A 22,814-nucleotide genomic window follows, 5' to 3' on the forward strand; every position below is an offset into this window, starting at 1 on the left:
CTATGATTACATGTAAGCATTGCACTGTATAATTACAAAGTTTGATGCAGTTCATTTGAAGCTGGTTTTTTTTTTACCCAGGTCTTAACAGTCATTTAGCTTAATTCTAAAATTACAAATATCCAAAATATTTAATAAGTGTGCTTCAAACTGTATGTCTTTGTGGCACCATTTCACTGCAATAGAGTTTACAGACTACAGAGTACATTTCTTGCATGGAGTATATTTCTTGCACGGAGTAAAGTTCTTGTTTACAGTTCTTGTAAACTTCATCATGCACTTCATTGTGCAAGTTAAGGCTCTACAACATAAAAATATCCCCAAAGCTTGAGCTAAATCTTTGGGAAAAAGATCCCTGAAACGGGCTCAGATTGAATCAGAGACCATTTAGAACCCTAGAGCTTCCAGGGGCCTTAAACTGAAGCCCAGCTGGAAGGGACTCCATGCTTTGAAAAAATTCAGACCCTGGGACCATTTGCCACTGGCATCCCTGTTTACATAATTAGTTTACAGAAAATGATAATACACACACAATATCCTTTGGTACTCAAAACGTACTAGATTATTATATTAATAAGTGATAGCCTATATCTTATACAGCTGTTCTACCCTTGTTCAGGATGTACACATTACAACTGATAGGATGCTTAATTTCAAATGAATTAAATCAACCTTCAGGTATGCCATTATGAAAAACATGTATTGCTATTTTTCAAGCCAAGTACTATGTCTTAAGATATATGAAAGAAAAATAATGTTGCTTCTTTCATTCCCAAAGAATGGCAGCTTTCAAAAGGGATTGCTTTGGAGCAATTTTTGCAGTCTCTTGAACAATGTATCATATTCACACCATCGTGAACTTATTACTAAATTATTTGGGATCTCTCTTTCATATGATGTATACCAATTCTCGCTACCCCAAATAGTGATTTCGCCGAGATCCGGGAAAATCCCTGTAACGCGCATTGCATTATGGGATAGCTTTTTCGGTATTACAACTTCCTGTTCGGAAGTCCAATGCACTGTTTTGCCATTCAGATCAACAGTGCCGTCATGCACTACAACACAACGTCGCTTTCGCTCGGAAATTTCGTGATCACAACCCTCTCTTTCACGATACAGTTTAACGGCCTTTTCTGCTAAAGTCACTAATTCTGCCCGACGCTTTCCATTGCAAGGTATTCCTCTGTCAGTTAAGATTTTTTTAAGTTCCGAAACTGATTTTTTATCCATTTTGTGCGGTCGACTAAAAATTGAACGGAATGAATGCTGTATATATTTAGCGTCTAGTCGAATACGATCGTGGTGTCAGGCTAGGCCGGTCGCTAAATGCAAAGTTTTAAGATATTCATTTTTTGATTAATTTTTTATAACCAAATAAAAACATGAATAAAAATTATTTTCAGGTGAAATATATTTTTTATTTTTATTTATAATTCAAATGGAATAAAAACTGACCAAATTAGATAAAAAGTATTATAATCTGTACATATTACGCTGATTGGCATCGATTTCAGCGTGGTGGAAAACTCAGAATCGCGAACCCCGCGCGAGCATGACTCTTAACCGGAAATGGTGATGACGACCCGACGGAGTGAAAATTATCTCGTCTCGCGCATTATGAGATTTTTGTTCCTATTTGGGGTAGCGAGAATTGATTGTTCATATTAAGACAAAAGACAAAAATTGTCATTTCAGGTAACAGATAAAAAAGTAATCCCTTATGTTTCAAAATTCTTGATACTTTCTGCACAGACTTGCAACTAAAAGGAACATAATGTGGACCAACTTCCTACTCGACAAAGAGATATGAAATCAACATGCAGATAAAAATGTTCATCTAAATGCTACCCACTTAAATCATATCTCAATATTTGGAATATCATCTCTTGGGGGCATGAAGTTGCTCCTTTACTTCTGATTAATACAGGTCATGGTGCATGTTCTTCTGAACATATTGAAACCAAAGCTTCTTTTTTACTTCAGAACATTTATGACGATTCATGTAAAATCATAACCTCCTTACTCTACATTAACATCATATGAAAAGGCAGAGAGCACATTCCACTAATACTAATTAGTTTACCCATGGTCTTGAAAGGGTGTAATGGTAACTCTTGCCCTTGCGGTGCTGCTTCCATCCAATTATTGGTATGGAGATGATTGCTCTCTCCATCACCTGAAGAATGTTCTCATCCCATTTCCTCCACCAAGGGACCGACCACCTGTCCTCCTCCCAGGGAATCCCTGAGGTGGTTGAGGAGCATAAGGATGTGGTCTCACAGTTTCCAAGTCCATAAGTCCTCCACCGTGACCAGGTATATGGTTTGCATCGGGGTTAGGGAATATAAGATCATGACGAGGATTGGGTACCAGAGGGCCAGGAATTGGCAGGAAGGCTGAAGTTGAAAGTAATGTAATACAAGATAGTGCCAGTCAAAAACAAAGAGATCAAATGTTATTACATAACATTATTAATTTTTTTTCAAAGGTTGACAATATTTCATACTAATGAATTTTGCTCATTAGAAAATTCAAGCCAGGTACAAGTAATGTTTTTGTATACCATGCACAAAGTTTAATTTATGTACTTATACAATCTCAACACTGTTTATTTTTTTTCAGTCTAAAGAATAGAATGATAAAGAATGCATGCAGTAGAAGGTGAAAAACATATGTTTTGTAGTTCATGTTTGTGTGTATAATAAGAATTTTCTTTCAAAAATCCTACATATGATTCATGAATAACACAAACTGTTTTAATTCTAGAAAGACCTTAACAAAAGACCAATCATTCTTAAGTCTATATAAACTGAAAGCAACTAAACCATACCTGAGTTTGGGTAACCTGGAAGGGCACCACCGGCATTAAATGGGTCGATGTCATAGTCTCCCCCTCTGTAAAAAAATACAAGAACTTAATGAAGATATAACATACTCCAATAAATCACATAATAAAAATGTTGTAGTGAGGCTATAGGTTAGAGGCAGTTTACATAAGTCTATGTCAACTTCTTTTACACATCATAAAATCTAAATAAGGTTTCTAAAAAATGGCTTCTTAAAAAGATTTAATTGGCGATAAGTGGGAATGAAAGTTAGTTTTAGGCAACACAGGTTTTTCACTTATACATTTTGCCTTTGAGGATATTTGCCAGGAAAAAATAAAAATAGAAATGAAGATAATATACAGCCATATAACACAAATTTATATAACGCCCAAAGGTGGATGGGAGCCTCAACAGAATGAATTACAGCATTAAGATGAAAGTCAAGGACAGGTAGGGGGTGTGGTACTTATAGTGAGCTTACCTGTACCCACGGGATAGACCCTAGGTAGGGGGTGTGGTACGTATAGTGAGCTTACCTGTACCCACGGGATGGACCCTAGGTAGGGGGTGTGGTACGTATAGTGAGCTTACCTGTACCCACGGGATAGACCCTAGGTAGGGGGTGTGGTACTTATGGTCAGATTACCAGTAGTCAGGGGATGGACCCCAGGTAGGGGTGTGGTACTGATGTTATGCTTACCTGGAGCCAGGGGGATAGACACCAGGAAGGGGGTGTGGTACTTATGGTAAGCATGTCTGTACCCAGGGGATGGACCCTAGGTATGGTACTTATAGTCAGCTTACCTGTACCCTAATTAGGAGATGTGATACTTATGGTCAGAATACCGGTAGTCAGGGGATGGACCCAGGTAGGGGTGTGGTCAGCTTACCGGTAGTCAGGGGATGGACCCCAGGTAGGGGGTGAGGTACTATACTTACTGAAACCAGGGGAATAGACCCCAGGTAAGGGTGTGGTATTGATGTTATGCTTACTTGGAGCCAGAGTAGACCGCAGGTAGGGGTGTGGTACTGATGGTATGCTTACCTGTAGCCAGTGGGATATACACCAGGTAGCGGATGTGGAACTGCAACTGATGGTACAAAGGCAAAGGGGTGTCGACCAGGAGGGTAGAAAGAATTCTGGATTCGATTTCTGAGCTGTTCCCTCATTATTTTCAAGCGATATCTCTCTTTGTAAACCTGTAGAACAACCAAAAGTGACTTCATGAGAGTGACATTTTCACAAAATTTATGTTTCCATGCTTTGCTGGAGGGACAGTCTGAAATGAATATTAATAACGAGATGAATTCTCAACTGCTCACAGTCGAAATGTATCCCTCCGCCATTGCGAGATCTATAACTATATCTATATTGCATGCTTTATTCTGATATTTTGAAAACCATTTAAATTAATCTAATTTGAATGAAATATTGTTTCATTCTGACATACATGACCCATATATGAAGTTGATCCATCAAAGGATTCTTGAATTATCACAAGAATAACAGGTTTTAATGTGTATGACCTGTGACCTCGAACCTTAGACCTCCATACCCCAAATGTCATTCTTCTTTGCCAGTTCCATATACACATATATGACCCAAGTATGTGACCAGGCATGGCAAAATCCACTAAAAGAAAAATTTTCAGTTCCTTACAAAAAGAGGAGATCCTTAGCTTTGAAGCAATATGTTATGTAACTCACTACTACTCCATGATCCTAACCCTTTTAAAAAGAGTAGAAGATTCACTACAAGAGAATGGTACTTTTGAGAAAACAGGGATTAAAGTTAACTGGTCTACTGTTAAGGCACACTTACTTTCACTCTATTGTGCAAATATGATAAAAGGGGGATTAGATATCATTGAAATCTTCCTAAAAGGGGTCATTTAATAAGCTCCACAGTTGTGACAATAATTAGGCACATCCTGTTTGTGATTATAGAGAAGAATTAGTCAAGAGCTTATCTAGTTTTTTAGTTATTGGTGTTCAAAATAAGGGGAATACTTTGGTTCTCAGGAAGTAGAACAAATTGCAACATAACGTCAGAAAAGGCAAAATATGAGTCTTAATAAAACTGTCAAAAAAGCATTTTGGGTATAATCTTTCAAGAAATATTAGAACTGGAATTTGACCATTTGACCAAAACTTGATATTCTCCTACTGAAAATCACTTAGCACAACCTTTTTTGTTGGTTTTGACATGCTTGGTCACAAATGAATACAAAAATTCAAAAATTGGATGGACAAACAGACAACTATAAAACATAATGATAATCCTATGACCCAAATGATTTTTTATGCATTATCTAAAAAAATAATAATAATAAAACCTTCACTTACATTCTTCCAATTGCAATCCCTGTCTGTGACTTTACCTCCAAAGTCTCTTAGTAAAAGCTGTCTCCATAATAAAGGATCATTAATGAGACTATGGAAATGGTGACAGACGGTTGACATTGTTATTACATCAGCAATATTCAGAAAACTCAAGATCTTCAGCTGTAAACAAACAACAAGTATTCAATTCATATTTATTTAACAATACAAGTGAACACCCAAGGCAGTCTTGCGTGCATTATGAAATTCAAACCTAGCATTATAATCATGTAATTGATGATACATGACGACTGTTGTAACACAGTTTAGGAGAATAAAAACTAACAATTCCTCTGGCAGTATCACCTGCATTACGAGATTCAATATGAAAGCAGTGCTGACTTTGAAAACAACTATAGAATAATCATTCATAATTATGATGATGAAATACTATGTTCATTGACCATAAATGACATTTGACCTTGATCGTGTAACCAAAGACTTGTGCAACACGATCAGTGATACTTTATTACCCCTATGTCCACATTTCATTAACTAGATACATAAACTGTCAAAGTTATGATGGCAATTCAACAAATACCCCCAATATGGCCAAAGTTCATTCACCTAGGGTATGTGACCTGAAACTCATGCAGGATGTTCACTGATGCTGATTACTCTTATGTCCCAGTTTTATGAACTAGATCCATACACTTTCAGAGTTAGTGTATGACATTAACAAAATGTAACCTTGGTTAAGATTTTGTTTTTATTCCCCTAACATAATCTAAGTTCATTGATCCCAAATGACCTTTGACCTTGGTCATGTGACCTGAAACTAAAAAAGTTATGATGGAAATCAACAAATTCCCCTAATATAATCTAAGTTCATTGACTCTAAATGACCTTTGACCTTGATCATGTGACCTGAAACTCGGGCATGACGTTCAGTAATACCGGATTACCCTTATGTCCAAGTTTTATGAACTAGGTCCATATGACATTTAAAAAACCCAAGATTCCGTTAAGATTTCGATGATTCCCCCAACATGGTCTAAGTTCATTAACCCTAAATTACCTTTGACCTTGGTCATGTGACCTCAAACACTGGCAAGATGTTCAGTAATACTTGATAACCATTATGTCCAAGTTCCATGAACTAGGCCTATATACTTTATAAGTTATGATGACATCTCACAAACTTAACCTTTGTTTAAGATTGATGTTGATGACGCCGCCACCATCAGAAAAGCAGCACCTACAGTCTCGCTCTGCTATGCAGGTGAGACAAAAATCAAATTCCCAAACTTTGGGAATTTTTATATAAGTTGACACTAATTTATTGACCCCAAATGACCATTGAACTTAAAAATAAGGAAAGTGAACTGTACTGTACTACTAGGATTGTACTGCACATGTCAAGATCAGAATAAAATATATATCATTTGCCTAAAATATGGGCAGCTATCTTTGAAGATATGGTAATAGGGATAACTAATGTAATAGTAAAGATATTTTCTGCACATTTCATTAAAATTGTGGAGTTACAACAAACCTGAATTTCTGGAAAGAGAGCTGGAAGACCATGCAGTGGAGGAAGGCCAAGCTCTGAAGAAGGAAAAAATGATAAGAGGATTAGAGAAATATGGCTATGTTCAAATTTGATAAAATACTTCTTCAAATGTATCTGAAAATGTGAAAGAAGGGCATTTAGAAGTATCATTCTTTGCTTGAGGAAGTTCACAAGAGATGATGTGTTTGCCTAGTAAATGCCTAGAAATCTTTGCAATGGTCATGATTGTTTTCATATAATTAAATTATGAAATAAAATCATAAAACAGGAAACAAAATCATGTCAATTGGTATATATTATATAGTAATAAAGCATAAAAATCCTCCAGGTACCACATTTGAAAGAAAACAATTTGAAACATAGAAGAGTTATATCTCACCTGATCTCATTGTTGCTAATAAAGGGTAAACTATGGTGTCCTTAAAACTCCTCGACAAGTAGGCAAGATTTGTGAACAGAACACTCCCTATTCAAGAAAAAAAAACAGCTATCACATCCTATATATGATACATAGCATCTGGGAAAAATTACCCAGGTATTACTACTGATGTCCAAAAGCACAGAAAACGTGAATGAATTTATATCTTTAGCTTGATAAATATAGGTAATTATATATACTCTAACATACATCACTATAAAGGGAAGATCAGGATCTGATAATATACAGTAGCATACTGGATAGTAAGGCACAGACAAATTAGTTTTAGTCAAAGTGAAACTTTGTGATACATAGCCTAGGAATAAAAGAGACAGGCTGATATGTTGTCACATTACAAGAAATACCTGCTTGGAAAGGATATGAAAAGACATTGAATCATTACTGATCAGAACATGTGACAATGGAATCAATTTGACCAAATATCACAAGCAACTAAGATTTAAGTTATTAAGTACCCATAACACTATGACTGATAATTTTCAAATGCTTGGATCATCATTTCTTTACTTATCAGATAGAACTGAAAGACAGAACTACTATAAAGACACACCTTCCACAAGAGAGGCATACATGGATGGCTTTAACTGCAATGTTGCATTGATTTTCTTCCCAATTAGACCTGTAGTACAAGAAAAACATGGACAAGAGTTTTAAACATATATGTCCAACCACTTTTTAAAAATTTTGAGGTTATATTATAAGTTCAAGGTTGAATGAAATTGATTTACCATCATCATCATCTTCCTAAAATTTCCAGTATTTGCATTTTAGTACAAAATCAAAAGCCTAAATCATTACTCTCCACCTTTAGTACATCAACAAGGATTCCTAAGTAAGATTTTTTTTTCTGTCACACTCCTAATTTTCTGTGCTATCACAATTAATGTCACCAATTTATTCTCTCATACAACATTCTATCTAAGATCATACTTTTTCATGATCAATGCTGTTCCTTTGACCATAGACCAAATACTTGACCAACATTTATCATCTTTGACCCTATGTAAATTCTGATAGTATCAAAACCTTATTCTCAACCCTACCACTCCTTTACCCATCTCCCCCCTAGCTACAATATCCATTTTACACCCTTCTGCAATTTTCTTACCATGAATAAGAAGTATATTTCCCATTGTAACACCGGTAAGCATACACTCAGCTCCTTTACATTCTGCATGCTGATATGGTAGTTTATATGATGTTCCTGTCTTCCATTCATTGGGTAAGGCAGCTAGAGGGTCTGGGTCTCTATCTTCCCTACATTGCTCTCTGTTTACAATCTGTGAAGATGAGGGTTGGTCTGTGCTGCATGAACTTCCACATTGCTGATAAACACATTAAAGAAAAAAAATATTTCAGCAGCAAAGATTTTGTTGCATCAAATTGGAAGATTAAAACTTTCCAATGGAACATATATCTTCGAACTCTAATGATCCAAGCATCAATGATTTCAGAAAGTAATTCAGCAAAATTCATATACGCCTATGAAAACTCTTTGTCTTGTTGGAACTTTTATAGCTCAGCCTCTACTGTATTCACTGGTTAAATTTAATAGTGAAACTGAAGACATTAAAAGTAACCAAGAAAGTGGATACTCAATAGCCTACTGGAACCAAGTGTTCCATATAAAAAGACTATTAGAAATAAAGAATACAGTAGTCAACAGGATAAAAATTCACTCTACTAGTTTGCAATATACCAAAAAGTGGAAAGCCTAAAAATTATCCTGAAAATTCAAAGTCTTGACCTTAATTAATTTTTTTACATGGATACCACAACATGGTCAAAGTTCATTGACCATTTCATCTGAAACTCATGCCAGTTTACACTTGCTTACTACTATGTAAAATTTCTTGAAATAGGCCCATACACTTTCTAAGTTATAATGATAATCAAAAAAAATAACCTACTTAGTTAAGATTTCAATATTTCACAATGCTGTCATTGAAAAAAAGCAGGGTCTATTTTTCACTCTGCAATGCAGGTAAAAAAATATGAGGCAATATTTAGTTTTTTAAATTGTGTCATGAGAATTGACATACTGTAAGTTGAATTTCCTTTAGCAAAAACAAAGATGTGTTCACTGAAGACATTCACTGGTTATCTGCTCCAAATATGCAAGGACTGGAGTCCTTCAGTTACTATTCAATATAAATTACCTGAGCAGCAAATCCAGTCTCCACCATGAGGACATGAAGCACTAGACACAAGGCATCACCAGAACTCTTTGGTTGGATCTCCTCACATAACTGTTTCAAACGCAAGGGAATCTTATCACCTTCTGCATCTCTGTATAGTAAAGACATTGATAAAATCATGGAAAATTTCAGAGAAAATCCTAAATTGTCATGTACTTTCCTAACAAATCACATGAGCATAGAGCACATTTGTCTGATATTTGGTACCACTCACTGACTTCTTGATCGATATTTCTTAATATCCATTTTCATCAAATACAAATATGGAGGTTATTCACAGCAAAATGATCAACCTACATGTAAATAAGACAGAACCCTTAATGTCTTCAATGAGCAGCTAAATCAAAAACAAAAATTAAGTCTTTAGTTTTCAGTGGAATAAGGACTATTCTGAATAATCTGAATTATTCAATCTCTCATTACATGTATCTTCAGCATGGTGTTTTCTATCCAGAGGAAATTTGTCCAAAAGACTCCACAGCAGAACTAACCCACATAGAGAAATAGAACAAATGTTTGCAAAAATTGTATATTTAAAAGATACAGATAGTGAATCCTACGTACCTAAGCCTGTCTCCCACTGCGATCCAATGCGACACAATTTTTTTATAAATCGCATTTTGCATTAAATGTGACATTTCCAAGAAGCAAAGTTCGGCATAATGTTAGGAATAATAAAATCATAATTTTGCTTTGTGGCAAACACTGTGTTCGGAATAAAGTCCAAATCGGCTTCATGTCGCAGGCGATGATAATGATGTCATTGCGAATTGGGATTGATTTTGCTTTTATACCTACAGGGAGGCTCCAACTTGACTGAATTCCGATTTCAGTAGTCTTATCACAATTCTAAATTCTGATTGCTAAGATTTTATTGGTTGAAATGTTCATATCAAGTGTTATTGTAATTTCTTTGAAATTCAGATCACAACAAATCACATAATGTGCCAGGCTAAAAAATTGACTCTTAAAACTGCTACATAACTCTTATAACATCTAGACAAACTATTCCTTTAGCCTTGATTTTAGCCAATTACATGTAGTTGATTATTTGTACATGTGTCAACTCCAGGTAGCATGTAGAGATTTTCTACAAATACAAAATGTATGTGAACAATTTAAGAACATTATTTCATGGAGCCAAAATATCAGTCACTTATAATCAAGCAAATCTCAAGTAAGTAAAAGACTCTTCCAAAATCTAACAACAAATTTACAAAAACAATCAAACCTTGTTCTCACTATATATCAATTAATTGCATCTTCCCAAAAAAAGCACAAACAAGGGTGTGTGTTTGGGGGATATTTTTAACTCGAGAAAAAAAATAAAATTAATGTTACATACTCAGTCCAATTAAACACACACAAAAAATAATTGGAGATTACGTTCAAAGTGCACAAGGATAGTAAGTTAGCTGAAATGAGAAAATTGTGCACACAATTCACTTAATAGGTATGAAGTCAGCAACAGAAACAAAAGATTTCACTTTTTCAATGAGGTTTAGCCGAATGCAATATCTTGTCTTGAGTGATCTTGTGATTTAAAGGAATGTCCATTAAGAAGAATTAGGTACGTGGGTATCCTGTAAGGCTTGGTGATATCAATACCGAAATATGATATCATCTAGCCCTTAGAGTTTCATCATGAACAATCATTCCTTTTTTTAGCTTATTCTGTTTCTTACCTACACAACATTGGTTCTGATATCTTCTCTCCCATTTCTGCTTCTCTTTCAAGTCTTGCCAGTTGTTCCCTTGCTTCCTTTTCCTCTGTACTCATGTCATTCTCTTGATTGGCAAAGTTATCTTGAGATTCCTCACACTCAGGCTCTGGCCTCCTATCTGATGTGGTGCATTCCCTAGCAGAAGCAAGGCTCCCATTGATACGGGTATCTAGGCGAGGTCCGACTCTTGTATTCTCCCTATTCTGCCTCAAAGATGGGTCCAGTTCGTTCGGCCGAAGGACTTTGATCAGGTCACCTGACACAATGCCAAAGGTCTTCAGAAGATCATCTGGGGATCCGTTAATTGGATCGCTCCCATTCAGGCTCAGCTCAAAGCTTCCTGGCTCTAATCTGAAAGATGAAAGCAGACACTTCATATGTAATTTTCCATAATTACATTAAACAAAAATAATAAAACAATAACCTGATAAAAATAGTTACCGTGATCATATTTTCTTCATCTTTTTTTTCTGCATTTTTGGGTGATCGCAGCAAAGGATGCAGAGGGAGGGATCCCATTACATGATTACAAATCTCCTCCTATTAAAGTAGAACTTTGGTTTATGTCCTCAACTAATGTTGTAAGTTAGAGCAATAATGGGATCAGAGTTCGGTTCGGAAGTTTTGCTCCTAAAATCAAAATCAGTTCGGATATCTGATCGGCAGATATTCAATAACAAAAAAATACATTAAAATTTGTGGGTGGCCGGCACGCAGACAAATGCTGCAAGCTGCACCGATGACAGAATTGGTTTGATCTCATACAAAAGCGGAGGAAGAAGATGATGATTTGTTTTGATCTCCGACATAATCGGAGGAAGGAGAAGATAATGATGATGCAGCGTGCGACACTACAGCCGATCAACGATAGTCCTCTTCTCTACAACATTGTGGTGATTGCGGAGGCAATGGTAAACTCTTAGAGGACGCACGACCTACCGAAATAGACGCACTATTAGCCGAAATTGTTTACGATGATATTCACCTTCTCTTCAACATCATGGTGATTGCGGAGGCAATCGTAACCTCTTAGAGATCACGACTTACCGAAATAGACGCACTACTATTCGAAGTTGTTTATGATGATATTCACCTTCTCTACTTTAATATCTTGGTGATTGCGGAGTCTGTCATGAACTCTTAGAGGTCACATTACTTACCGAAATAGATGCACTGCTATCAGAAGTTGATTACGATGATATTCACCTTCTCTACAACATCGTGGTGATTGCGGAGGCAGTCATAAACTCTAACGTAAGATGTCTCAGAGATCATTCCTAAAGAATATATATATTAATATCAATTTGAAATCGCTAGCACCTAAATTCAAAATATTTTTATTCATGTTCCACCTATCGGTCATTATCATGTTGGAGACTTCTGTTCAATGCGTCTGAAGATGCGTCTTTTATATTTCTTTTACTTCTGGGAGAGCAAGAGATCATTGCTAATAATTCTAAATCGCTAGCTCCTCAAAACACGTCTAATACATCGCGCATGTCAGCTTGTTCAACTAAATTTTATTTGCCTACGCTTAAGATCAAAATTAATCATCATCTTCTTCTTGTTCTTCTTCCTCCGTTTTTGTCAGAGATCAAAACAAATCATCACCAATCATCATCATCTTCTTCTTCCTCTTCCCCCGATTATGTCAGAGATCAAAACAAATCATCATCATCTCATCCTCTTCTTCCGCTAATATCGGAGATCAAAACAAATCATAATTTTCTTCTCCTTTACCTTCTTTTCCTTCCACCGCTTTTGTCCGAGATCAAACAAATCATCAGCGCATTTTGACGACCAACATGAGGGCTTCGCTCGGAACTTGTTAATTCACAAGAATAGCGCTCCGCCGCAATGCACGTCGCCACATTTTTTTTTCCCACTCGTCAAAAATCGGAGCTCGGAAAAATGTTGATAAAAGGGGAAAATCGGATCGGAAATTGCAATAAAAATTGGTTACATTGTCATCTTCAAGAATGAGGTTCAAATCTAAATACTGGCTCTCACCTTTGCATTTTGCAACTAAACACAACAAAAAAAGCCAATAAAGAGGTTAATCCTGTAGTGTAATATGAAGTCAAACCCTTGCTTTTTAATCCGGTAGCTTAAAAAATTCCTAAACATTCACAACTGAATGCAACCAAAATACACAATACCAGCAAAGAGAAGTTGCAGTGAGCAAAGGACAAGCAACAACAAACGACAGTGAGCACCTTATGTAGACCAACACATTACTGCTTGATTAACCTTGACATCATAATAAAAGAAAGTTGTTAGTATTTAGTATCTGGTTTGTGACAACATATATCAGCAGCTGCCCGATATACATGTATGCTATGTCAAATAAAATGCATAAATTTCACATTTTTAAAGGAGAATCCGACCCAAATAAAAACTTGTTTTATAGGAAAAAGAAATATCAGACAAGTTTATAGGTGAAAGTTTGAACAATATCAGACAAACAATAAGAAAGTTATGAATTTCTAAAAGTTGTAAATGTTGGTTCACTATACCCATGAAGACTTCAAATTGGCCACATATGGGATGTCATAGGGATGTAAGGCAAGAACTACTCTTCCATGTACTCCAATACATGAAGGGCTAAAATGTCTTTTTCCCAAAAGTTTTCTTTCAAATTATATTTTTTTTCACGAGGACATAAATCAATATACTACCAGGGTTATATTGAGATTACTGCCCCAGGGAAATGGTACTTAGGAGAAAACCACAAATCCCTGATTATCATGACCTAGATGGGAAAGAAGACCGATAAATAGGTCTATTTCTGTCAGGGTTATGCTCCGCTGTGACTTCGTCCAGCTCCGCGGCATCCCCTCCATCAATAGACCGATGACAGCCATTGGGCTCGTAATGGTGGGCTGTCATCTGTCTGTGTAGGAGGACAAAACAAAATCTGAAACAGCGGATTTATCAGTCTACCTGCGACATACCTCAAGTGATGTTCGTGCAGGCTCCACTACACTTCACTACCGCTACACTACGCTCCACCTACCCGAACTGTCAAACATCAAGGTCCAAAACTCGCTCTGATACTCCGAGTGGCAAAGGTGGGAAAAAATGCAGATTTATTGTAAAAATCCTACACCGAAACTAGCTTAAAAAGAATAAGAAGCTTAATTTCTTACTTTTCATCCTAATTTCACTCCATATCCATCCTCCGATTAGCCTCAAAATTGGTGATTTAGAGCCAACATCGCGTTCCTCAGACGTAGTAATAATTCGCTGCCGATTTAAAAACATCGCATATGCGAGAGGGTCTGAGCTCGGACCCTCGCATATGCGCATGCGATATTTTAAAATCGGCAGCAAATTATTTATGTACATGTGAGGAACTCGATATTGGCTATAAATCAACAATTTTGAGGCTAACCGGAGGATGGATATGGAGTGAAATTAGGATGAAAAGAAATGAAGCTTCTTATTCTTTTCTAGACAGCTGGCAGCTGTCTGTTTCGAGTTTTTTAACATTTAAAACAAAAATTATTTCTTCTCGTACACAGACGGCTCGCTATCGTGCAGCCATTATTAGGGGGTTAACAATGCAAAATCCCCCGATGGGGCTCATCGATTTTTGTCTTTATTTCATAAAAACATATGAAAAGAACTGTACCAAAAGAAAGTTTATTATTCCATTTTGGCCTGAAATGCACCAAAATTGGGAAAAATAAACTTGAAAGGGGGAAAAAAACAGTGACTTACTTCGGCTGTCGTGCGACTTCACTTCCCTGTTTTATCCGAACTTAATACGGTACATAAACATATATGGCCATTGAGTCCCTGTACAGATTGAGCTAGAACTTTGGTCTCTGTAAGACTGTATTTGGTTAGTGGAGCCAACAGAGCAGAGTTCAGCGGAACAGCCAACATAACAGAGACCGAAGCTTTTGGTCTAATTCTTTTCAGGCTAGTTTCTGTGTAGGATTTTTACAATAAATATGCATTTTTTCCCACCTTTGCCACTCGGAGTATCACACTCAGTCTCAGAGCGAGTTTTGGACCTTGATGTTCGAGTAGGTGTAACGTAGTGTAGCGGTAGTGAAGTGGAGCCTGCACGAACATCACTTGTGCCTGAGGTACGACCGTACGTGCAACATGCCATGACTTGACTAAAATGAGAATCGAGATCATATTCATAATCATTAATTAATGACAATGAATTTTGCCTTTTCAATGTTATCTTACAATTTTTGCATTGAAAGTTTCAATGCAAAAATTGTTTTAAAAATGTTAGATAACATTAAAAAGTTATAGCTAAAATTATGCCTTGCTTCTATTTGGCATAAGTATTCCAAGATTGGGGCCCAATATTCCCGTGCGAAATGTTATGTTGTAGACTGTCAGTACTGATTGCAAGCTTGGCCTCGCCTCGGGAGTTGGGCATGTCGCTCGCAACGTCGGCAGGGCCAGGGTCTAGGCCGCAGGTAACCCAGAGAGCTCCCGCCCGCACAGCGGGCGGGAGCCCAGAAGCTTACCGTGTATTTTACCATTGTCACCGGACTAGGGTGATTTATGGTCTAAATATTTCTCCAAATGAATTGTGAAAACAGAAAGTATACAATTACCATGATTATATGGATGAAGGTCTAACGAGTGGCAGATTCCTGACATCTGGGCACAGTCTGGAACCTCAAAAAAACGAAAAGTTCTCTCCTTCTACCCCGTCTCGATCGGCCATTTTTGTTAAAAATCGTAACAAAATGGCCGATCGAGACTGGGTAGAAGGAGAGAACTTTTCGTTTTTTTGAGGTTCCAGACTGTGCCCAGATGTCAGGAATCTGCCACTCGTTAGACCTTCATCCATATAATCGTGGTAATTGTATACTTTCCGTTTTCACAATTCATTTGGAGAAATATTTAGACCATAAATCACCCTAGTCCGGTGACAATGGTAAAATACACGGTAAGCTTCTGGGCTCCCGCCCGCTACGCGGGCGGGAGCTCTCTGGGTTAGGCCGCAGGATGAGGCGACTCCCACAATTGATTCCTGTAAGGCTGTAGGCTGTATAACAGGCTGCCGAATGGCCGATGATTCCATTTTGAAACATGCCAAAATTTAACATACCTCAGAGCATTACCAACGGCAGATGAAAGTTGTTCAAGTGTTTCTTCCTTTGTTTCTCCATCTCCAATGGCAATTTTATCGGTTCTTTCACCCAGTCTTATCCTTAATTTCATTATTTAATCCTGACTTCGGGCAGAGTCACGGGAGAGTCACAAGTACCGAACGCATATATAATATACAAAATGATATAATATACAAAATGATATGTTCTGCACATATAACTAACAAAGCCCACAAGTGTTTTCGCCTTGTTGTTGTTGTTGTTTAAAAAAAAAAAGAAACAAATTATTTTAATGTTTAACCCATCTGTAAGCACAGGTACACTAGCGCCCCCTCGTCTATGCATGGGTGACCTAGGCATTTATGTCCGAAAAATCGGCACAATGTACCGTGCTGACCGGTATGATTGCATCTTTGAAAGGGCAGGGCAAGCGCAACTAGTTGGAACTGAGCTGAAGATAGCGGTTTGTTTTTGGTGAAGATTTGTTTATATGCCATTTTGACAAGAGTTACGACAAACTTTTGTACATACCATAATTATCCTTTTTAATATTAAAAGGATACACAAGAATAATATTTCATATATGTATACATCATATTGGTAATAATATCATTATGTGAGAAGTGAGATTTTTTATTAATAGAGTCAATGGCGACAATAGTCAAATATGACTAATCGCCACTCAAACCAACATAAGAAGAAGAAGAACGCAGCTCAGTAAAGAAAAACAATACGGTGTCTTTAATTCGCAAACTCAATTTTAAAATATGTGGGCAAACAGGTGACAAGTTTATAGAAGCTTAAAAGTGCCACCAAAAGTGCCACCATATGACAAGATCTTGGATCTCGTCATGTCTACATCTTGTGCAAGAGATGATCAGATGGCAAAATCTCGGATCCAAGATCTTGCCATCTCTTCTAAAAGATGTAGACATGCTAGGCGACGGAAGCGGGGGGGGGGGGGACAAGGGGGACACGCCCCCTAAATTTCAGGAGGAGGGGACGGTCGATCCCCCCTAAAAAAAGAGAGAAAGAAAAAAAGGAAGGAAGAAAGAAAGAGAAGGAGGAAGAAAGGAAGAAAGAAAGGAAGAGGATAAAGATAGCAAGTAAACTGAACAGCTGAAACAAAGAAATATTAATACCTATATTTTTATAGCAAAAATGAAAGTTTTTACTATGGAAAATAAAAAAAAATCAGAAAACCTAGACAACCAACAAAACAGTTCTTTCGCACCATGTAGAAGAAAATATGTAAAAAAGAGAGAGAGAGAGGAGAAAACAAGATAAGAATAAAAAGAAATGTGAATGAAATAAGGGGAGGGGATAATTGGAAAATAAAAAAAAATATCGGGACATTACATAAAAAAGAAAATTTCGCTCAGACTTCGCGCTCACATTCCTTGTTAAGTGAAATGTAGTAATCTGCTCACTAGGATACCATGGAGCTTAGAATATGCCTATCCAATTTTAAAGTCAATTTGCACAAATTATTTTGCTTGCGAATCGAGTTTCCATTGCATTCTGTTCATGCTTACAAAAAGTACTGAATATCAAAATAAATTCATCTAGCGCTTCGCGCTAGCATTATTTGACAGGCAAATGTAACGAGATACGTATTCTCTTCATGTATTACTGAAAACAGTAGTTCAAGTGTTACCGTTTCAAGTCAGTATATCTCTCATTTTCATCTCGCTCCTCGCATCAATTATTTAGCAACATGACCATCTTCTTCATCGTTTCAAAACGTACTTGGAATCCGAGGTTTTGGGTCAGAATATCATTTTTTTAGCTCGCGCTTCGCGCTCGCATCGATTGTTTAGATAGATACCCATCCAGTTTATGGTCACAATAAGTGTATTGGAATTTTAAGGTTTGGGTCGGAATATCAAAAATGTTCAGCTCGCGGTTCGCTCTCTCATAAAACGTTTAGTTTGATAGCCATTCTGTTCTTGATTACCAAAAGTGCTCAGAAAGTCAAAATTTTATGTCAGATTACCAATTTTTTTCAGCTCGCGCTTCGCGCTCGCATCAATTGTTTAGATAGCAGGGGCGTAGACAACGGGGGGGATGAGGGGGATGCATCCCCCCCACCTCACAAGGTGGGGGGGATGGCATGTACAATCATCCCCCCCAGGTTTTGGGGAATGATATTTGGTTACTTAATAAGTCATAATGATGATAATAATAGTAATAATAATAATGATAACAATTATAATAATAATAATAATAATTATGATGATGATGATAATAATCATCATCATTATTGTAATTGTGTTTATTGTTATTAGCCGCATTCACACGGTGAAAGCCAATTCAGACGGTTAAAAAAAGAAAATCTTACAAGTATTTTGTGGTTATCTTGTGGTTTGGAAACCACAAGTTAACCACAAGATTAATCGCGCATATTTTGCAGTGCGCGCAATCTCGTGGTGTGGAAACCAAAAGATAACCACGAGTTTTGCGTGTTCAAATGGGGCAAACCACGTGTTATAGGCATTATACATTGTGTGCAAAATGCATCAGCGCAATCTAAAACAGAATAGAAAATGAATGTGATACAACAGTATACATAATAATTCGTGACAGAGAGTACCATACTACTATCTTTATAACATATATAATTATGTATAATCATGAATTGTTCAACTTCATGCTCCCACTATATGACTATTGTTACACTAATACTGATATCAGGACTGACTGGTATACATTAGTTTGTTGTTAAGCTTGCAGCAGCTACATCTTTTCTGTATTGTTAACTATTTATTTATTTTTGTTTTATTAAAGATGCACTTTGTTTTGTATTCATTTAAAGTATGTTGATTGATGCATGAAGACATAAGTTTGAAATGTTTAAAGAAGTTTGTTTCATGTAAAGCGCAGTGTGAATTTACCCTGTCTTGAAATGCGAGATAAAAGGAACTTTAGCATTATTATTTGTATTAGTATTATTTTTTATTTGTATTATTATTATTATTATTATTATTATTATTATTATTATTATTATTATTATTACTATTATAAGACTGAGATCAAATAGAAGTAAATAATGCCCTAATTTGAAACGATGCAATGCCGTTATGGTTCCGATTTCTTCACAAACTTACAAAGCAGTATTGTTACTCCATGGATCATAGTGATACTGTTTATGTTTTTTGTATCTGTATGTTAATGAGCCGCCAGCCAATATCCATCTATGGATACTATGCCTGTTTCTTTGAGGTAAAAAAAAGCATAGTATGTACGTATTCATTATGCTTTATAATGAACAGACATATTGTTATTTGTTTGTTGTTTATGTGTTCTATTCACAAATGGCCACAGAGGCTGTTTTCATTCATAACCACATACCCATATCAAGACAACAAAGACTATACCTGCGTGTACACAGTTGACATTGGTTTTTTTTTTCTGAAGAGGTGTAACAGCAAAATTCACCGAGATAAATAAATACGTAGTGTGGTTCAATATATGTGTCAGTCCATTCTGTATTCGTATGCCACGGTGTGTAGATCTTGTCGATGTATGTCTGTCCATTCAAGGCGTAGTATGTGTGTGGTGCGCGCACCCGTGTGTGTGTGTATGTGTGTGTGTGCGTGGGCGCTTGTGTGTGTTATTTTACCTCATTAAGTATGCATCAGATTGCACGATTTCAAGTTCAAAATTGCAAAAGCTCCCTACCATGGGAGGGGGGGTACCCCCCTCCCACACCCTCCCCCCGCTCGGTCGCTTTGCTCCCTCGCTCGGGCGCTTCGCGCCCTCAATAGCGTTGGCAGCCCAGTCATCCCCCCCAGGTGTACGAACCTGTCTACGCCACTGTTAGATAGATACCAATGTTGTAGTCAAGGCTCAAACCTCCAAGGCCAAGGCTTTAATACCCAAGGCCAAGGCTTCAATAACCAAGGCCAAGGCCTGAAAACCTCAAGGCCAAGGCATTTCGAACTTTCGATATATGGAACAATGAGCCAACAATGCTTAGGCGGCAGACATGGCACACAGGGCAAAATGTATAAAGGTGGGAGCGAGCGAACTGAGCGACCAAAAATTTTGGCCCTTGTACATGTAAAACAAAAATAATTTTCTGATAGATTTAGACATAATATCAAAGTAATAATACTTTTTTTTTTTTTTCTAGGCAATTTACATTGCAATAATTATTATTACCACGGTCATCTGATGCTGGCATGCCCATTCTCAGCGTATGTCTTTCTCCACTCCCTGGGACAAGGGCGGCAGAACTTTTTTTTTGTTTATAAAAGGGGGGGTCAAAGCCAAAAAGGGCACTTATATTTCAAAATGGGCATTTTGGTGCAAACAGATATTTTCAAAATGAGATTATAATCTGCGTAAAGTAGTTGTGTGTTTTATAAAAATTCTAGTTGAGCAAAGCCTTTTTTAAGTGATTTCTAACTGATAAGATATATATTTTGATTTAGGCATTACTTTTTCGCGAGAAAGCGCAGCGAAAAAAAAAGAATTGTAAAAAATAAATTCTAAAATTGTAGAACTAGATTTTTGGTCAGTTATGGCGCTAATAACTGTTAAAATGGCATCCTTGAGATATATTGCCAGCGCGTCTCACGAGCTCAAACTTCTGGACGTTTCGTGTTAAATAAAAAATGAAAATTAAATATTTCGAGCTGTTTTTGTAATCGTGAAAAAGATGTGTATCTCACTACAGAATTAACACGAGCGCGAAGCGCGGGCTGCAATTTTATAATATACTGACCAGAAAAAGAAGCTGTTAAGGACTGCATTTAGTGACTAATAAATATGATACATATAACTTACCAATCAAATAAGACGAGCGCGAAGCGCGAGCTCAAAAGTTTGTGATATTCCAGCCTGAAAACGGGACATTCTAAGCATTTTTTTTGTAAACGGGAACAGAATGACTACCTTACTAAACGATAATTGATGCGAGTGCAGAAAGAGGGCCTAAATTTTGTAATATTCCCACCTGAAAACTGGACATGCTAAACATTTTTGTAACCATGAACAGGATTAGTACTGTACTTAACAATAATTGATTCGAGCGCGATCCAAAATTTGGTGATTTTCGAACCTAAAATGTATTATGTTTTACTATAAAAAAAAAGGTATTTCTTTTTGAAAAAGGGCATATTTCATTTGGAAAAAAGGGCATTATTTATTAAAGAATACTAACAAAATGAATTTATACTCAAAAGGATATAAAATAAACGGGTTGCACCCCATACCATTAGTTGGGGGAGGGAAAATATTAACTATTTCTTGAAACAGTAAAATAGTTTTCTATTAATCCATATTGACACAAAAACAAATACGTTGTTTATTTCCTTGAAACTGTAGTGAAATTAAATTCACTGTTGAACCATATGATTAAAAAGAAGTAAACATTTTTTTTCGACAATCTGAGACACTAGACCCAAAATATAATATAATAGAAAATATGTACTGCCAATCAACATATTAACTGATTTTGCAGTATAATCTGCCTAGCATCCAAATGTGTCACCCCCATCTTTCTTACGCCCTCACATGTTTCTCCCCCTTCTCCTCTCTCTCTCCCTCTCTTTCCATTCCTCTTTCTCGCCTGTTTAAAAAATATCAGAACCCCCCCCCCCCCAAAAAAAAAAAAAAAAAAAAAGAGAGAGAAGAAGTTCCACCACCAAGAATAAACTTAGAAAAGTAAAGGAAAAGCAGTAAATGTGGAATTATTTTCTAAACATAATGTCACAATCTATCACAAAATAACCTTTTTTTTGCAGAAATTTTGCTCCATCTGCCATACTTGGCCCCTCAAAATTTTTGGCTCATCATGCCATTGACATAGTCCATTTGATATGACAAAATTGAAAATTGTGTTCAAGTTTATCAAATCTTTTCAGAATATCATTAAGACTTAAAACATTCTTGTTGGCAAAAGAAAATAATAGAAGGAAAATCTTAATGGAATATAAATCAACCTTGTTATCATTCTTTAGAGATAACTATTTTCAAAGTATGAAAATTGGTATCAAAATCGCAGTCACATCTGTCAGAATTATTCCTGTCATCAAATCACTATAATCTTTATTATAATATTACTATCATCATTATCATTATTATTAATATTGTCAAATCATTATTTAGTCATGATTACAACACATTACCAATAAATAATGTTATTTTTCATCACTGCTGTTTTCTTTGTTACATATGTGATGTTAATTCTTGATAATGGTGATAATGATGGCACTGCAATTATACTTACTACTACTGCTGACTGGCAGTATTGACTATTAGTGTCATTAAATATACAGAACAATTGAAATATTTATAATTACTTATATAAAACAAATGAAAGTGCAAAATACAAAATGCCTTGAAAATGCCTTGAAAATGCCTTCGAATTCAAAGGCTCAAAATCCTAAAGGCCAAGGCCCTCTCAAGGCCAAGGTTTAAATGTTCGAACCAAGGCTTTGAAAAAGTAGGCCTTAAGGCGCCTTAAGGCCAAAGCCGAGCATCAAGGCACTACAACACTGATAGATACCCATACTGTTCATGGTCACAAAAGTGCTTAGAATGTCCAGTTTGGGGTTGGAATAACAAACATTTTGAGCTCGCGCTACGACGTGCTCGCATAAACTGTTTAGATAGATGCCCATCCTGATCATGG

At 36.5% G+C, this 22,814-nt stretch overlaps 1 protein-coding gene across 1 annotated transcript; it reads right to left on the reverse strand.

Moving 5' to 3' along the window:
* Nucleotides 1–536: 536 nt before the first annotated feature.
* LOC129256901 (F-box only protein 7-like) lies at nt 537–16,666 on the reverse strand. Its single transcript, XM_054895122.2, has 11 exons — nt 16,174–16,666; nt 11,049–11,438; nt 9,325–9,454; nt 8,274–8,490; nt 7,716–7,784; nt 7,106–7,192; nt 6,709–6,761; nt 5,178–5,336; nt 3,877–4,031; nt 2,834–2,898; nt 537–2,399 (listed from the first exon to the last, which is right to left on the reverse strand). Exons 1-11 carry the CDS (start codon nt 16,284–16,286, stop codon nt 2,176–2,178), a joined length of 1,662 nt encoding a protein of 553 aa, XP_054751097.2. The 5' UTR covers nt 16,287–16,666; the 3' UTR covers nt 537–2,175.
* Between the last annotated feature and the right edge of the window lie 6,148 nt (nt 16,667–22,814).

The sequence above is a fragment of the Lytechinus pictus genome, chromosome 3, assembly GCF_037042905.1.
Source record: "Lytechinus pictus isolate F3 Inbred chromosome 3, Lp3.0, whole genome shotgun sequence".
NCBI classification, from domain to species: Eukaryota; Metazoa; Echinodermata; class Echinoidea; order Temnopleuroida; family Toxopneustidae; genus Lytechinus; species Lytechinus pictus.

Coding starts and splice junctions, on each gene's coding strand:
- LOC129256901 (XM_054895122.2), bottom strand. CDS start 16,286: ATGAAATTAAGGATAAGACTGGGTGAAAGAACCGATAAAATTGCCATT. Junction 9,455..11,048: donor TCAGAACCAATGTTGTGTAG/GTAAGAAACAGA, acceptor TTTACTATACAG/AGATGCAGAAGGTGATAAGA. Junction 7,785..8,273: donor AAATATACTTCTTATTCATG/GTAAGAAAATTG, acceptor CTTGTACTACAG/GTCTAATTGGGAAGAAAATC.